Here is an 18,137-nt window from a genome sequence, read left to right as displayed (position 1 = left end):
AAGCTTTTATGCATTTGGATTCATTAGCAGGAACTCATTAAACAGCAAATAAGAGCCCGGATGTTGCCAACTGAGCCCTGCTGAAGGCAGGCTGTGTGGGTCAGGCAGCCTGGGACCACAGGAGGCACCCATCACCCCTTGGGAGACCATGGAGAGGGCATTCCCTCAGAGATGGGAATCAGTGCAGGAGGGTGCTGACAGTGAGCATCTCTCCATCTCACACCCAGGGCTTTAATGTCTCTTCACAAGACTCAACCATTCAGACCCCTGGTGTGACACCCAGTTCTGTCACCAGGACAAGGGGGCTGAGATCTTGCCAGCTCTGTCCTCCCAGTCCATGTGAGCCCATCAGGGAGACAGGGATGGGTGCGTGACAGCCAAAACCTGCGGCCTTCCACTTTGGCATGAGGTATGAGGAGCAGAGCACCCATGCATGGTTGCATGAGACCTGCAGCTCCATTAATGCTTTCATGTTGGAGCATGCTTGTCTCTGGCTGGTCTCTCATGGAATGTGCTGCACCATCATTGTAGAGCTTGCAGCAAAAGTTTTTCTGGGTGATGGTGTGTCACCAGCCAGCACTGATGGAGACTGTGACCACCTGGGTCACTACTGAACAAGCAGCAGCCTGTGCCAGCCTATATCCCCCTGTTGCCTCCCAGATGGGCAGGAGCCCACAAGCTGCCCTGTGTGTAAACATATGGGGAGTGTGGGATGTTAGGCATCTTTCCAGGGACCCCGTAGGCAGTCTGGGCATGGCAGAGGCCAAGAAAGGTGAGGCACAGACTGTCTGTTCTGGGGATGGCCACTGCCTGGTCCTGGGCAGGATGAACCATGCTGTAAACAGGACAAGGCTTGTAAACAGGGCTCCAGCTGGGATAAATTTAGCTCGTTGGGGTTGCAGCCCTGGCGCGGCGGGACACGGTGTCAGGGCATTGTCGAGAGGAGATGGGGAGAAAGAAGCTGAATAAACAAACACAGCTTGTCCCTGGTTTTTTTCTGTCCCAGCGTTGTTATTTCAGCCGGACAATTGCCCTGCACATTGAGGGAACAGGCTGGAGTTCAAGTGAATTTGGCTTCCAGCATCTCCTCTTTTACATTGTGTTTTCACATGGGAACGTATCCTGGCATATATGGGGGGTGTCCATACCTCTGTGTGTGTATGGATAACTCCATGGGTGCTCCATGAGCATCTCCGGGCTGGTCCATAGGGATATGGGCTGCTTTGAAGCCCAGGTGAGGCCAAGTAACTTGGTCTTGGCTGTCGTGTAAGACTTTGCTTTCTCCATGTGCGTAGCCAGGACTAACACCCATGGGCGTTCAGGACATGTGCAAGGTGATCTGTGCTCTGTATGCCTCTGTGCATGCCTCTGCGTGCGGACCAGCCCTAGAATTGTCCCTTCGTGGCACAGGGGACACTGTAGAGGTGAAAGTCTTTGCAGGACTTTACGAATGGGGATCAGGACTCCTAAGCCTTTCTCCTCTAGTCCTGACATGAGGTTTGGACAAGTCCTGTTCTCTTGACAGAACCATCTGTGATCTCGGGAGCAAAGAGCACCAATCTTCTCTCTCAGCCCTGCTCTGTGAGGGCCTAAGTCTTTTCTAAAGGCCGTGTTTAGAGGCAGCCTAATTTTCATGTCTTCATTTTATTTTTCTCACATCTCTCTGACACACACATACGCACACACACTTCTATTGGAAAAACGATTTTAATACCCATGGCACATTGTCCTGGTGTGATATAAAATCCAATGACATGTGGCATTTGGAAAAGGTCACTTCCCCCATCAGGATTCATTATCCTACCTCAGCCTGGGAAGCCAAGGGGTTGCCCCTTCCTCCATGGACCCCTTGCCCTCTCCCTGGCTGCAGGGGGCAAGCAGGGACCAAGGATGAGGCACTGGGTGGCCATGCTGGGGACTTTGGCAATGTCAGGGCAGTCCCTGTGGTGAGGGCTCTTGTTTCTCATGTTGATGTCCCTGCCCTTCCCAGTGCCTTCATTTTCCCACCTACCATAGGGCAAAAGGAGTCACAGGGAGGGCTCAGGCTACAAAGCTGACTCTGCCGGGTGCATGGGGCTTGCTTTGGCTTTCACCTGCCTCTTGCTGCTTGCTGCTCCCTCTCTGTTCCCCTTCCTTTCAAGCAGGAGCTGGGTTTTGCGGTGCCCTCACTCTGCACTTTCAGAAGGGAAACACTCTCCTTCCCTGTTTCACTTGTTCAGTGCCTTGACTGGGCTTGCTGGCAAGCGCCCTTTCGTGTCAGTGCTCACCACCACCTAGGCAGAACTGGGAAGAGAAAGCAGAGGGGACATGGAAAGCCCAGCTCCTCCTTGGCCAGCTTCCAAACCAAGCAAGAGGTCCCCAAGGTGTTTCCAGCTATTCCCTGGAAAGGCAGAAGGGCACAGGAGGGCCAAACTTGCTTGGAGACTGCCTGGGAATGTAGTCCCTTGCAGGGTAGCACATGGGCTATTCCTATCAAGTCATCCTATGGGCAGGGGATTGGGAGCCAGGACTTCTCTGCTTTGTCACAAACCACCCTGAGGCGCCTTGGCCAAGTCATAACCCTGTTCTCCACCTTCATGGGAGGGAAAAGGCGAGGGTATGTGCACTGAGCATGCAGTGAGCTCTGCACTGCAGGAAGGGAGGGATGTGGGGAGCAGGAGCAGTTGTTCCTTGGGAGAGCAGGGTTGTTTTTGTAGCAGGGAGCAGGGTCTAATGTCTGTTGAAGATGACTTCTCAGAGTGCTAAGGGTGATAGTGAGCATAGCCCCTTCCTACCGTATAAACACCAATGAGTTATGGGTACCCCAGCCTCTAATTATGCAGTCAGCCCCAAATAGGCTGTGTCTAACGAGGCTGACAGACTAATATCTCAAGAGCCCTTAATGCGTTATCATCTCTTGCTGTATGACCTCATATTTATAACTGCTCTGGTGGGAGGTTGAGAAATGTCCTTCTCTTCCCCCAGCCCCCTCCCCAACTTTGCCCCTCCTCCCCGGAGCAGCAGCTCTTCAGCCTCATCTGTTAGGATCAGGAGGAGAGAGGCGACTTCTCTCCATCCATCATGAGTGGAGTTCGCGCTATTAGATGATTAAAGACATTTTTTATAATATTTGGAAGAGGCTTTGAAATGTCTCTCAAACAGTGTGATTAATGCCTGTTAACCCTCGCCTGGCCAGGATGCTGTGGTGGGGATGCGGGTGCATCCTGGGGCAGGGCTCCCCAGCACCGCAGCAGTCACCCAGCCGTTGGGCACCCTGAGCCCTGTGACAAGGTGTGATTCATGGGCCCGGGGCACCTGCAGGAAGCTCCGGCCTCCAGGCAGTTCCTAACGCACCGGAGACTTGGTGGTTTCTGAGGCTGCAACGGCTGGGGCAGGAGGAAGTAGCGCCTGCCCCTTCCCCAGTGCTTACATGAGGGGCCCCAGGGCACTGCTGGTCCCAGTCCATCAGCCAGACCAACCCACACCAGTGCTGTGGGTTTCAAGGGTGGGAAGGGAGAGGGGGTGAGCATGAGCAGCCTGTGCCCCTTCACCACTGGCCTGAGCTGGGAGGGAGGGTTTGCTTTCCTCATTTCCCCTTCTTTTTCCTCCCAATGACTCACTCTTAGAGACAAGTCTCCTCAAAAAAGAATCACAGGTATCTAGATGCTCCATTAGGATCCACCTTCAGGATGCTGCATCCTTGCTCAGAGTTTGCCACAAAGACCAGTGGGGCCGGGGGACACGTGCCAGTATTGTCCAGTATCTACCAAAGGCCAAATCACTGACGTTCACTGACACTGGTTCCCATGGGGAGTGGAGATTTGGCCTCAGATGGGGGAAGGACACCCTCCTCCTTTGATCACAGGCACAATGTTTCATAATCTCAATTTCTTGTCAATTGATTGCCAGATAGAAGCGACAACCAAAGAGGGCCCCAGGCGTCTGCAACTGCCACTCATCGTATGATTTTAACTCTCCCCCTCTGTAAGTTTGCATTATTTTCTTGTTGTTGTTGTTGTTATCTAAAGAAACCTCCCCTCCCTCCCCTTCCAAATATCCTCCTAGAAATCCCAGTGCCCTTGTCAATTCGGTGTTCAATGTACAGACAGCTGAGAAGGGTTAATGCATGATTAATAGGTGTTTTATTAAAATGGTTAATCTGTCATGATACAGTCCAAAAGATCAATAGATTTCTTATAATCATGGCTTAAAATCATCTTTAGCACTACTGCTTATGGGCTTAAGAACTGGGGCAAGACGCTTAGGTGACCTGGGAGTCTCCTGTTAACTCTTTCTAACCCTTCTGCCATCTGAAGTGTGACTGAAGGTCTCCTGCAGAGGAAAGCCAACACAGGGCTGCACGTTCCGTTATTGTTACATCCACCTTATTATTTATGGGTACTAAAATTGTCACACCTGGGAAACAGAAAAGGGAAATGGAAAGAGGGAGAAACTGGGAATGCAGCTGGATAAATGTTCTTTGTTAGGACTGCCAGCAGTGCCTGAGTGGAGCGAGGCAGGGGCATGGCTGGGCCGTCTCCGATCCACTAGTGCCGTTGCAAAGCAGCAAGCCTTAGCCAAGCATTGCCCCATCACAGCCTTGCTCCTTCACTAATGAGTTCCAGCCTTGCACGGGGGTGAAGCCATGTGGCTGGTGTGAGGCAGGGTGTTGGTAGCCAGAGAGGACCAGCCCAATGCCACCTGAGTCCCCTCCATGTCCTCAGCCCCAGAGGCTGCTTTCCCAGCAGATGGATGATGATGTTGGGTCTGGTTGATCCAACCCTTTGGGGTGCCTGGTCCAAGCTGCTGTTTGATAACTCCAGCACTACCATGACAAATCCCAGAGATGCTGAGCTGCCGACCTCCAGCGCGAGGTCTCTGCAGGAGGAGGTGCTGTTTAGACAGGCTGACACAGGAGCAGCTGAGCCAGTGCAGGCAGGGGAGAGCTCAGCCCCCTCTCTGCCCCCTTGCTGCCCCACAGCATCCTCTCCTCCGCAGCAGAGGAGGGATCCTGGGGTCATGCAGGAGGTCTGTGATGGAGCCTGAATGTCAATGTAGAGGGCTGCAGGAGCACAGCAGTCTGAGAATGAGGCACCAGTGAGTGGTCCCTGAGTGATTTTCAGAGCCTTGGCTATGCCTGTTGGCTGTGCCACTCATGCAATGAAGACCCAGACCTGCTGCCTAGTGAGCAGAGCAGATGTTGGTGTGCTGGTACCAGAAACCCCTCCCTGTGCCTCCTTTTCTCTCTCTGAGATGTGTGTGTGCAGCCTCAGCACCATAAGCTTGCCCAAGGTTGGAGACCCTTGCTCAGAGGGTTGCTGATGCTCTCTGGCAGTTTGGCCACACCAAGCACCTCCACCACAGCCTTCTTCCCTCACCTTCTTGCTGTGCTTGGGGGCTCTGCCCTACTGCCCACCAGGCTCTGCTCCCTGCCTGACCCCCCAGCCCATGCCAGCCAGCTGGCCTTGAACCATAGTTCAGGTAAAATTAAAGCAAGTTCATACCATTACTTCCTCCTTCTCTTCCCTGCTTGTCCTGCACTCATCCTGCTTCAGAGTAACTCCCTCCTGGCAAGAAACCCCAGGTCTTGCCCCATCCAACTGGTGGTGCGTGCCTGGCACAGGGGTCCCAGCCAGCCTCCCACCCCCACCAGTGCTCAGCATGGGGCTGGGAGGAGATTTTCCAGACCCCCAGGGTCCAGCCCTCTCCATCCCTGCCTCATTGCTTATTTCTGGGCCATTATGCTCGACAGAGAGAATTTGTTTCTGTCCAGAGCAGATCCCCGGACAGCCTCAAACCCCTGAGGATTTATCATCCTGAGCTTTTGTTTGTGGGTCTCCAGGACCCTCTGCCCCACAGCCAAGCCCAGATACTTCTCTGTCTCCTCCGTGGAGCCTGCTGTCCCCCAGAAGCACTGACCCCTTCCTCCCCTATGGATGCCAAGGCATGCAGGCTTCCCTACATCCCAGTCACACACAGGCAGGATGCTGCGATCACAAGGGACATGTCCTACCTGCTAGGATGGTGATGGCTGTGGCTTATTCTGGCTTTGTGGCTCACAGGGCTGCTGAGCAAGGTGGCCCAAGGCAGGGCACACTGGGTTCCCAGTGCAGAAAACCCTTGGGATCCTTAGGTCAAAGTCAGCGTTCTCTGAGACTGCTGGCAGAGGAGCCTGAACTTGTCCCCTTGCAGCTCCCACATTGCATCCCTGCTTGCAGCCCTGCTCCATGGCAGCTAAGCATCTGGGAGGGCCAGGAACAAGCGAGATATGAGAGTATGAGCCCCCCTCGCTTGTCTCGGGGTCAGCACTGATGTCCCCTCATGCCTAATAGAGCTGAAACAGCATCAACTGCCTGTGCCGAGTGACAGTAGGGTGACAGTGGGGCCAGTGCAGGCGCCAGCACTGCTGCCTGCTCTCTCCACCTAAGCAGATGCTCAACTGCCCTGTGGTCATGATGGGAGGATTTGGGGTTGCTCTCAACAGGTTCAGGTCTATCAGGACACAGCTAGCAGTTGGCACAGCAACTAGGTTTGCATTAGATAGCTACTCTGGAGGCTGCTGGAGTGTGATGGAGAAGGAAAGGGGTTCAGGGTTGGTCCATCTCATCTGCCTTGTCCCCTCCCTGGCTGCCCACATTCCTCTGCAGCAGCACCAGGAAGGGGGGGGACCAACCTTTGGCACCTTTATTGACACTCCCTGAGTTCATACTGTGCCTCTACAATCTTTCCCTGAGATTATTAAGAATTAATTGATCACTTTTATATTCCCCCCGATACCCAGTGCTGCTCCGCGACAGGCGGCAGGAGGAGGGAAGGGAGACGGGAGAAGGGCGGGGTGTGTGTAAAAAACACACTGATAAATGTTAATTACTCTTTTACAGCCCTTGTCAAATTCCAAAGCAAGTCGTAAATTCATTAAACTCTAACGGATTAAGCACATGCAGCTTATTTAGTCGCTATAAACAAGATCATTTGGATGTTGATTTTCCCCTTTTTATTGCTGCAGCAGAAAAGGGGGGAAAAAATCAGATGAGGGAAGCAGTTGGTTGTTGCCGGGGAGTCAGAAAAGTTTGGATTTATTTCATATCTTGTTTTCTTGCTCTGTAGCAGCTCTCTGCAGCACATCAGTCTGCGGGTTGTGCCTGGGCAGTGTTTTGGAGGGAGCATGGTCTTACCAGGAGCTACATCCATGCCCTGAGCAGCATGGATACTGCATGGAATCTGCATGGACAGCCCTGGGGTGGAGGAACCATGCTGCACAAAAGGTCTCCATATCCTCTCCATGCCCCATGTGCTGAGGCTCTTAAAGACCCAAACAAGGTCTGGGTAGCAGAGATGGGATGCTCAAGGACCTTTTGGTGGTGGTTTTGGGCTCAGCTGGCTGCTCTCCAAGGGTAGGTCATCCCTAGCAAGGCTCAACCTGGTCCCTGGGATGCAGGGATCTGCCCTTAGCCACTGTGCAAGGGATTGCACAGGCAGAGTTAGCATAAAAGCATCTCTGCTCATTCTGGGATGTTTCAGCTCATTTAAGTGCTGGCCCCAAGGTGCTGACTGTGTCTAAGTGAGTGAGGTGTGCCCCCATCCAAGCCCAGCCATAAGAGAAGAGGCCAGGAAGGGACACCATGCTGGTGGGATGTGTTAGGGCACCTCTGGCTGCTCTGAACACAAGACATTGCCCAGGGTCTGCCAACCCACTCAGTGAGCTTGCCATCTTCTACTTGCATGTGTTAATAATGCTGGCTGACCTCCTGAGCTGTGGAAGCAGGAAAAGGAGAATGAGAGGAGGGTCATTGGGATTAATTAATACTCAGGGCTTTAATTATGAGTTTCTTCAACACTGGGCTTCTAATGAGGAACAGGCACTGAAGCAGCCTCTAGTCCTGCTGCCCCCCGGCTGGCCCGGCTGAGATATCTCCTGCCTCCTTGCAGGGGAGGTTTTACTGGGAGGGTGATGGGAGTTAGCCTCTGGCCACCAGCATCTCTCACTGGGGCTCTGGGCTGTGTGGCCAAGAAGTCATCACACTGCTGTATAACCCCATCTGTGCTTCGGGCTGAGTGCTGGAGACCTGCTGCCACCCCCAGCACACCCAGCTCCTTGCCTTGGTACAGTACCCGAGTGTGGGATGGGGACAGGAGGTGGCCTGGGGGACCAGTGGACCTCGATGGGTGACACAGCCCAGCCTCCAGTGAGGCTGCATCGGGAGCTGCAGGCAGCCGTGTGCTGCAGGCAGCAGAGGGAACTCTCAACACCTCACCAGAGATAACTGCCTGGCTGCTGCCAGAAAAATACAGGGCTTTTGCTTTAGAGGCTTCAGCAGCACTTTGTCTAAGGGGAAGATGGGCACTGGAGGGACGACTGCCTTCCTCCAGCCCATGTCTCAAACAGGTACAGCCCAAGAGGGTCTGAGATGGGTATGTACATAACCACCATGGTTCTGCTCCCTTCTGCATTTGCCTTGTAAGGGCAGAGGAGCCACAGAAGGTCTCAAATAGGGCAGTGAGGGGGTGCCAGCCTTCAGAGCCCCATTCCCAGCAGGCATTTCCCTCCTCTATGACAGGTATAACATGCACAGATAAGTGCCCGCAGAAGCATCCCTGCCCACCAGATCCCTCCATGCATTCCCACTGCACAGAGGTGCTCTCTGGAGATCTTCCTGTGTTTGAGTGTGGACGGGACATCCAGGGGTTAATGGAAGGAGTGTGTCCCATGCTAAGCAGTAGCTAACAGCCACTAGCTAATAACTTTATGGCTTCAAAGCAGGGCATTTATCATGCTGAAGTTTGTTTATGCACTAGTTGTATGGCGCATTATAGCAGCACTGTGTTTGGCTGATAAATTCTCCGTGACAAGCGAGGCTAGCAATGGGGACTCACCGAGTCCAAAAGACCAGTAGCTTTTTCCTGAACCCTGCTTGCCGAGATAAGGATGTTTTTTCCCTCTTTTGTTTTGGAAGAAGGAAAGAGAAAAAATTGACAACCTGTAAACTTGAAGATTTTTGTTCCATGTAAGTTGCCTGATTTCGTGGTTCCCCAGTGGGTCATGGTGAGGACCTGACGGGCTGTGTATGAAGACCTCTGTGCAGGCCAGGAGATATGTACACGTGCTGATGGGCACTGACACCTTGCACAGTGTCTCCAGAAACAGCCTATTTCAGTCCCATTTGCCTTCAGGGAGGATATTTTTGGGGTAGAAGTGTTAGAGGACACTCTGGTAACCCTCTAGTTCCATCCAGTGTTTCTAAAATGACCCATAATTGTAGTATTCATCACTATTTTGAGGTTGTGTGTATGCAATTTCTTGCTGAGCAGCAGCTACATTCACCTGTACCCCCTCACTCTGGGTTAAACTGCTTTAATCCCACTAATAATAATGACCTTCACATTTCTGACTTGCTCTATCACAGGAGCCAAACCCACTTTTTAAACATTAACAAGCTCAGCCTCCCAGATCTGTGCATGCAATTTCTTGCTGAGCAGCAGCTACATTCACCTGTACCCCCTCACTCTGGGTTAAACTGCTTTAATCCCACTAATAATAATGACCTTCACATTTCTGACTTGCTCTATTACAGGAGCCAAACCCACTTTTTAAACATTAACAAGCTCAGCCTCCCAGCTCTGTGCAAACATTATGGGTCAGGATTATTTTTCCTGCTGTGGTGATGGGGAAACTGAGGCATCAAGTAAGGCTCTAGCTGCTCTGAGCCTACCCAGAGGGGCACTCTTTGCTTTAACTAGTAGACCAATTTGGACCAGTGTAGGCTTTCCTGGGTCTCACCTGTGGAGCAGGACTGCTTCAGCTGGTGGGATGCAGCAAGATGGACCCTTCCAAGCCCCATCCAACCTGGCCTAGAACACTTCCAGGGATGGGGCAGCCACAGCTTCTCTGAGCAACCTGTGCCAGCGCCTCAGCACCCTCATAGTGAAGAATTTCCTCATAATGTCTAACCTGAAGCTGCTCTCTTTCCATTTAAAACCATCTCCCCTTGTCCTATCACTATGTGCCTTTGTAAAAAGCCTCTCTCCAGATTTTGCGTAACCCCCTTTAGGTACTAGAAGACTGTTATAAGGTCACCCCTGAGCCTTCTCTTCTCCAGGCTGAACAAGCCCAGCTCTCAGCCTGTCTCCAGAGCAGAGGTGCTCCAGCCCCCTGATAATCTTCATGGTTTCCTCTGGACTTGCTCAAGCAGGTCCCTCTTGTGTTGAGGGCCCCAGAGCTGGACAGAGTGATGCAGGTGGGGTCTCCTGAGAGCGGAGTAGGTGGGAAGAATCCTCTCCCTCAACCTGCTGGTCATGTTCCTTTTGATGCAGCCCAGCACACGGTTGGCTTTCCTCAAGTGCACACTGCCGGGTCATGTTGTGCTTCTATGCACATCTGCAGGTGCTCCCCAGGGAGGGCGTCTTATCTGTGTGCATTTACCTGTGCATACCTCTGTGCGCATGTATGGGTGAGCATAAACATGTATTCATCGGAGCACTGTGCATCTCCATCTCTGTGCAGCATTAGGATCCATCCACAGGTGCATCCTCAGCTGTGTATCCATCTCCATCTGCGTACCTGTTGCATTCCAACTGTGTACCTGTGCTGTTGTGCATGGTCCTGGCTGTGGGTCTGCATCGGTGGCTGTGTGCAGTGGCCCTGCAGGCTGTAAATACTGCCAGTGTGGCAGGGAGGTTGAGCGGTTTATGGCTCAAGGTCAGGCCCATGAATCATAAAAAGGTGTCGGAAGGAGCATTAACTCCTAGCCTTCGCTTGGTCTCTGTGTGGTTTCAGGCGGGGCCCCGGAGGCAGTGATTAAAGGGTGCACCTTCCCCTTTCAGTTTTACGGTAAAAGGAAAGCAGTAAATTAGAAGCCCACAGGCTGGGGCAGGCCAGGTCCCGCCAGCACAACAGCCAAGTGAGTACCTACCTTGCGTCCTGAGACCCTGCCACCACCTCTGCACCCCCAAACAGTGTGGTCCTCACACAGCCCCTTCCCAAGGCAGCTCCTTCCCAAAGGACAGGGTCCGGATGTGTGCTGGGCAGGCAGCCATGATCATGGTGGGTATATCCCTCCATCCTTGTCCAACTGACTGCTTGGGATGGTCAGGAATGCTCAGCCCTGCTCACCCACAGGGCAGCAACACCTCTTTGTTCTGCTCCTTTTTACAACTCCATCTATAATTAACTCAGGTAATAAAATTTTTCAAATCCAAATAGATATAATTAATGTTTAATGTCCCTGTTTTCTTGAGAATTGCCAGGACTATTAAGAGCTGAATACAGATCGAAGAGGTGAGGCAGATGTTTCTGCTGCCAAAGTGGGATTGTCGGGGCAGAGCAGAAAGCCCTGATAATGATCAGGGCTCTACCCCACATCTGGACCTTGGGACAGAGAGTTGGGGCTAGGGAGAGCAGGGGTAACATCCAGCACCGTGGGGCTGACCCTGGCCCAGGGGGGAAGGCAGGAAAGGATGAAAGATGCTTGAAGGATCCTGCTTTTTCCTACTGCTCAGCTATAGGTAGTCTCCAGTATTACAGCCTTATGGCGAGCACCCTTATGGGGCATTGAGGGAGGTTTTAACTCCTGGAGAAGGGCTTTTAGGGATGGAGGTGTGAACGCATCCTGCCCCATCCTCATCCCAATAGCAAGTGGGATATGGGACATATGCAGGAACACTTTCCCACAGCTGCTGCTGCTGCAGCCAGCCCCATAAGGCACATGCAAAGTGCCGGATGAGTTTGTACATTGCCAGGCTAGTTTCCCTCAGCTCCTACCCCCTTGGCACGGCTGCTCACCTCCCTGACCTGTCTGCAGGACCTGCGGGCTGCGGGTCAGGCTGCCACCGCCTGCCTGGTATCTGCAATAGCAAGGGCCCGGGGGCAGGCAGGATGCTGGAGCACATCTGCCCCGGGGACACTGCCCATCTGCCCGGGAGCACTGCACATCTGCCCGGGGGCACTGCAGGTACCGCAGCCCTTATGGCCGCTGGCATATGGAGGGGAGGCTGAGGCTGGGATGAATGAAAAGCCCATGCACATGCTGTGCCTCTGTCTCTGGGCTGGCTGCAGCATTAAGTGTCTCTGAGGAAGGGAAGAAGGGAGCCTAGCAGCTTGCTGGGAGAGAAAATGCTTCTCCTTTCCCTTAAAAGAAAAAGTGCCTTTTCCCCTGGGGAATGGCACCATGGAGCCCTGGAATTGACGGGGCTGCCAGAGCTGATGGATGGCGCTGGCAGAGGGAGCAAAGTGGGTCAGCAGAGCAGAAACCATCAGGCACAAAGAGAGAGCATCCCTGCTAACCAAGGCAGGCGGTGACACCCCGTGCCGGGGCTGGGCCCACAACAGCCCCCTCTCTGTTGGTCTGGAGAGCTGGCACAGCTGGAGTACCTGAGGTGCCATCCTGCGATGCCCCCAGGCTCACCCCAACTGCACCAGTCAACAAGAAGGGCCTTTCTTCATCTCTGCACAAGCCCTGATTGTTCAGACGCTTCCCCTGCCACTGCCTTGTGCTTCTGCTGTCCCCAGAGGCAGTTCTGGGAGGAAAGGGAGGACTTGGAACATCTGCATGGCCAGAGCTGATGGGGCTTCAAGGTTTCTAAAGGGGCTGAGGCTCCTCAGGCAGCTCCAGAACAGGACATCTTGGTTCTCTTGGCGTCTGCTGTGCATCTCCCCTTGCCTCAGTTTCCCTACCAGTGGCTGCATGCGTTTGAGCCAAGACACCCCCAAGAGTTGAGGAGCTGCAACTGCCCACAGCAGCTTCAGTGCAGGCAGTTGTTCTTCCAGGTCTTCTGCCTTCCCTCCCAGGCATACAATATCTATCCCACTGGCCATCCCGGAGCTGAGAAGGAGGAGCTGAGAAGGACGAACTGAGAGGTGGAAGCCTGGGCTGCCATGGGTCTCTGAGGGCTGCTCCAAGCAGGGACCTTGACCATGTTTTAAGGTTGGTGGGAGGAACTGAGTTTTCATAAATGGTGGCTACAGGAAGAGATTGAGAGTCTGGGGCTGAATCAGCCTTAACCTCACTGGAACTTGTGTGCAGACTCTGCTTCCTCGTGAGAGGACATGCTTCCCAGCAGGAGAGGGGACAGCAGCTTACAGGGATGCTGGGGGAATGCTGGCTGTTGGGTTGTGACTGGGGCTCACAGACACCCACTCTAGCCTGGGAGCCCCTTCCTCTGCTGGCAGGAAGTGTCTCCTTCCTGAGCACTGTCAGTATCAGGCACATGTGGGTGGACAGAATCTGTCCCCATCAGCCACATGTGGAAGGGAAGGATCTGTCCCCATCAAGCATGGGTGGGTGGGCAGGATCAGGAGTCGATCAGAGTGGAGGCAGGCCATGCTGAGCTGTAGAAAGTGACAGCTATTTTGGAGGGCTGGAGTAAAACAAGGGTGCAGTGAGCTGCAGGCTTAGGATTCAGGACTGCAGGCTCCTCCTTTGTCTCCTGTGGGGGCAGCAGGACTTTCCCCTTTCTTCCCCTAGAGCATAAAGGCAAGAAAAAGCTCCTGCACCAAGCTGAGAGGCCATAGCCCTTTGCCCAGGTCCCCCTGGATAGAGGCTCACAGTGCCCTCCAGGGATGCAGAGCTGCATTGCCCTCCTGCAGCCTGGGGATGCGGAGCAGATCTCCCAGCAGATGAATGGCAGGAAGAAGCCCAGGAATCCTGGCTCCTGTCCCATGCTCTCCAGCAGGGAGGATGTGCCTGAAGCTGTTAGGCTGGAGGGACCTATCTCTGGAGGGATCTGAACCCCAGACTGACTTCTTTGCTCTCCAACAAGCCCTGCTGCCGAGTCTCTCTGCAGCACCAACCAGCAGATGAGAGGAGTAGGAGTGTGGGGAAGGGGCTCAGCTTCAAATCGATTCTGAGCACTGTGATAAGAATCTCTTATCACCCTTGTCATTGTAATGGCTGGGACTTGAAATGCTGGGCTGAGCAAGGGCCGGATTTCTGCATGACTGGAGGTGAGAAGGAGACAGGGAGCAGCAGGGAGGTGGTGGTGGCTCTGGGATGAGGTCCTAGTGTTTCAAGCACCTGCTTCCTCTCACCAGTGATGACAAAACCAGCTCTCCCTTCCTTTCCCAGCCTTAAGGCTGCCCCATCACCTTGCCCAGTTCCTTACAAGGGAAAGATGTTCCTGGTGACATGGGTAAAACGTAGTGAAGGAATGAGTCCAGCAGATCTAGAGCATGCATGGGAATAAGGGACAAGCAGAAGAGCAGCCCAGAGGGCTGAACACTGCCAAGAGAGACCAGGAGTGAAGAATGGGAAGCTCCTGCTCCCAACTCTGCAGCTCCTTACAGCTTCTTCCCACCTCCCCCTGGACTGGGCTCAGGAACAAGGAACAAGAGAGGCACCCAGGAGACAGTGGAGTGACAGAGGTCTGGAATGGGTTTCCAGGCCATTGGGAATTCTCTGTTCTGATTACTGTGCAAAAGCAGCTTTTCCAGTGGGTAAGGAAAAGGGAGCACTAAGCTTATGTGCTCTGGGTAGTATTAGACTAAACAGTGGCAGCATGGAGTGCCCTCAGCCCTGCAGCAAGCTCTGCCTTTAACCCCTTGTGTTTCTCCCCTGTACTTTATTCACAACTGTTGACTGGGATTCCAAGGTCGTGCAGAGCCACAGATAACATCTAAGGCTGCTGCATTCCCCGGCATCTCTGGACCTACCAAATCTCTGCCTGTCTGCAGCATCTCCTCCTGCTCAGCTTTCCTCTGGTGGACAAGCCTGAGAAGGTTAAACAGGGTCCTGCAGCAAGGCCACTGTTCCTTCTATAAACCGTGCAGCTGCAGGATGTGTTAGCTTTGCACCCTCTCACCCCATTCACCTTTGCTGTGGCTGTGTGGGATGTCCTGCTGCCCGGCAGCCATGGCCATGGCCAGGCAGGGACCATGGTGCTGAGGAGGGCAGCATTGCTCCAAAAGGCTTCCTAAGGGTCCATAGCTGCCTGGGCAGTTTTGCTGCTGGGTACACATTGCTGGTGGCAAAACAACCCCTCCACGCTTGAAAGATGCCCTGAGCCCCCTGCACATGGGTACCCTGCTGCTGGGGGCTTATAGCCAAGGTGAGGTACCCTCAGCACTGCAGAGCTGGAGGCTTGCAAGCGGAGGCTCTGTCAGGCTCCACAGTTGTTCTGCTGGACAGGATGGCTCTGAAGCTATAGACTCTGCTGTTCTATCATGAACCAGGCCCAGGTTCCATGGCTGCTCCCAGCTTGTGGCTGGAAACCAGCGGGCAGAGGTGCTGGCGTGGTGCTGAGCAGCTCCAGACAGGCACCTTAGGACTTGCCTGTTTAATTCCAGGAGGAGCAGTGTCAGGTTGAGTGGGATTGGCCCCGCTGGAGGATTTATTCATTTCTCCTTCCCTCTGCCTCCTGCCAGAGGCTGAGCTAAGACCCTGCACCATGCAGTCATCTTGCTAAAGCCAAGGGGGGCTTAGTGCTTAAATGGTTTTCATGCTGCCACAGAGTTTAGTGCTTGTCAACACAGCCAAGGTCTTGCCAAAGAGCCTTGACAAACAGAGCAGTGGGGAGAGGGGGAGAGCGGGCACCAGTGCTGGGAAGGGGAGACCACATGAACTGAGTGTTCAAACCACCCTGCATACATGGGAATGTTGCTTACCCAGCTCCGTGTGTCCCCTCCAGCACAGATTTGGCTCTCCCACGCTCCAGCGAGAGGTGCATCTGACCCGGCTCTAAGTTTAAACCTCATGGAAACACCTTCATTAAGCCTCACTAATGTGAAAAAGCAGAGCTCACCCACGGTTTTTAAGCCCTTGCTTTTGTAGGCTCTTGCAGAAACAGTTGTATGCATATGAATATGTTTTGTGATATCTATATATCAGGCTGCTTTTAGTGCTGGCTTGAGCCCGAACCCGGAGAGGCTGAGTGAGCGCTGCTGCAGTAACGTTCCGGCTCTGCAGATGGGGATAGCAGAGCTCAGAAACCAAACCCAGCTCCAGGTGCCACTTGGAAACCTTGCCTTGCCTGGGGAGGGTGAGGAAGGCACCCTCACCCCCTCCTGCACCCCAGCCTGCCCCGATGGGTGGAGAAGACCTTAAACTCATCTTCTTGCCCTTTGAGGAGCTGGATTTGGCAGGGATGAGTTTGCTTTAGGCACGGGATAGCTCAGCTCGAGCTCTGGGACATAGATCTCACACGGTGCAGAGCTGCGAGGCACAGGGCATGGGTGAGCTGGCAGCGCTGAGGTCCCCTGGGAAGCCACCCCACATCTTGGTGGCAGCATGGAAAGCAGGGAGGCACATGTGGTGGGGCAGGCAATAGCAGTCCCCGAGATGCCCATCCTATGGGATGTGCTGCTGCCACTGGGTCACCCGAGTCAAGCATTTGAGCAGGACTGGGAGGAGAGCTGGGTAGTTTAATGGGCAGTAATAGTATTTACAGCCCTGTTGGCTGAGGCACTGATCCAGGGGGAAAGGAGCCGACACCCTGTGAAAACCAGATTCCAACATTATCGTGCCTCCAGCCTTCCCAAGGGCAGGATTGGCTCCATCCTTTTTTTGAAGCATCATTAGATGACCATTTCCCATAGGTCGGTCCCACCTGACACAGCCAGCATTCCTATGCTGGTGAGGTCCTCACCTCACACTTCTCCATGGGTTAAGTCCTTCACTTCCACAGGAAGTGCCAGGGATTTTCTTTCTTCACCCCACTCCTTGGCTTTGTCCTGGCATCCGCAGTAACTGCTTCCTTGGCAGCTCCCCTGCCTGATGGGCAGCCCTGTGCACACCCCACATTGTTTTCCCATCACCTGCCATAGGCCCCGCATGTTTTCACTTAGTCGACACAGGGAAAGGCTGTAAAACATACGTCTGCTTCCTAAGGAGAGAGGGAAAAACGACTCCAACAGCTTGGTCCAGTTAACGGCTTGGGCTCTTGACTCCACATTTGGCTTTGCAGGGACTTTGTTTCACGCTCTGCATTAGCTGGCCCCCTTCTCTGGCTGGACCAAGGTGTGTGTCTGGGGGGAAGGATGCTTGGAGAGGGGAGTATTCCCCTCACAGAGCATGGAGGGACAGTGTTGTCCCCCAGGTGCAGGTGGAAAGGAGCACTCTTACCCACACGGGCTCCTCCCAGCACATCTCCCCATCCATCCCATACATTTACCTAACGCTAATGAGACATATTGATTGGAATGATGGGATTTGTAAAGGTCGCAGGGTTAAAGTACATAAAACCAGCCTTTCTGGAGCTGCAATATCAGGGCCGATGGGTCTGGTGGGAGAGATTAAAGGCCTCGTGCTGCAAGAATGGAGAGAGCTGACAGCAATTACATTTCAGATGTGTGCATAGTTATAACCCCCTCTCTACAAGACAAGCGACCACATCCCCACCACTGCAGAGCAGGTCTCCTCCCCCCACCTCCCCCCATCTCCTTTTCAAGAGCAGGATTTCAACAGTGCAAATCAGGGAATGAAAGAATGGAAGAAAGGCAAAAATGGAAAGACTGAAGATCCCTTTGGAGAGGTGGTGCCCAGCCCCATCCCTGTGGCTGGACTTGTGCCCCTAGTTTGGGATTCCCAGCTGAGCTGTTACTGCATCACTGAACTAAAATCACACTGGAATGTGAACTCTGAAAACACTGCAGTCCCTTTTGTTAGGGCAGGACTCCCACTACTGGTAATGAGCTGGCAGGTCATTAGAGCTCTATCTGTCCCCTGGAAAGGTTCACACTTGAGGGCTGGAGGAGTCCAGATCCCTGGAATCACAAGTGCAGTTGGCAGAAGGTGTGTCCTAGAACAGGGTTAACAGGTCTTGATGTAGGAGACAAATGAGTCTGGACATCACTTTGTCTAGAGGTGCTTCTCAGCCACATCCTGGGATGTCTGAGAGCTCAGTCCCTTGTGCTGTGCCCACCCAAGGTATCTCCTGGACCTGAAGGTCCAGCACAGCTCTGATGGCATCATCTCACCATCATCCCTTCTTGCAGGCCTGTCTCTGCACCAAGTCTTTGGTTCAAAACAGAGAAGAAAGTACAGCCAGGACAGTTGTACCACCTGAAGGTTGTGTGATTTTAGCATCATGGGCTCCTGTGCTGGTTCTGAGGTGTAGGGGAGTAAACGTGTGCCTCAGTAGAGGGAACAAGTAGGCACAGACAGAGGCTGTGCTGTGGGATACACTCATGTTAAGGAAGGATTATTATTGACAATATCATTACACACAGA

The 18,137-nt window shown here is 53.4% G+C and overlaps 1 protein-coding gene across 3 annotated transcripts in view; it reads left to right on the top strand.

The window, feature by feature from the left end:
• Positions 1 to 18,137, top strand: part of RNF220 (ring finger protein 220) — a gene marked incomplete at its 5' end in the record, with an annotated part of 217,980 nt that overhangs the window by 80,664 nt on the left and 119,179 nt on the right. Inside the window, one exon of one of the 3 annotated variants that reach the window (XM_080623510.1) lies at positions 3,889 to 3,963. The exons of the other annotated variants lie outside the window; for them this stretch is intronic. Coding sequence (XP_080479636.1) covers positions 3,889 to 3,963 — 75 coding nt within the window. The remainder of the gene's footprint in view (positions 1 to 3,888; positions 3,964 to 18,137) is intronic. 3 annotated transcript variants of the gene reach the window in all.

Source organism: Psittacula echo (genome assembly GCF_963264785.1).
Source record: "Psittacula echo genome assembly, chromosome: 7".
NCBI classification, from domain to species: domain Eukaryota; kingdom Metazoa; phylum Chordata; class Aves; order Psittaciformes; family Psittacidae; genus Psittacula; species Psittacula echo.
This window is presented reverse-complemented; position numbering and strand designations above follow the sequence as displayed.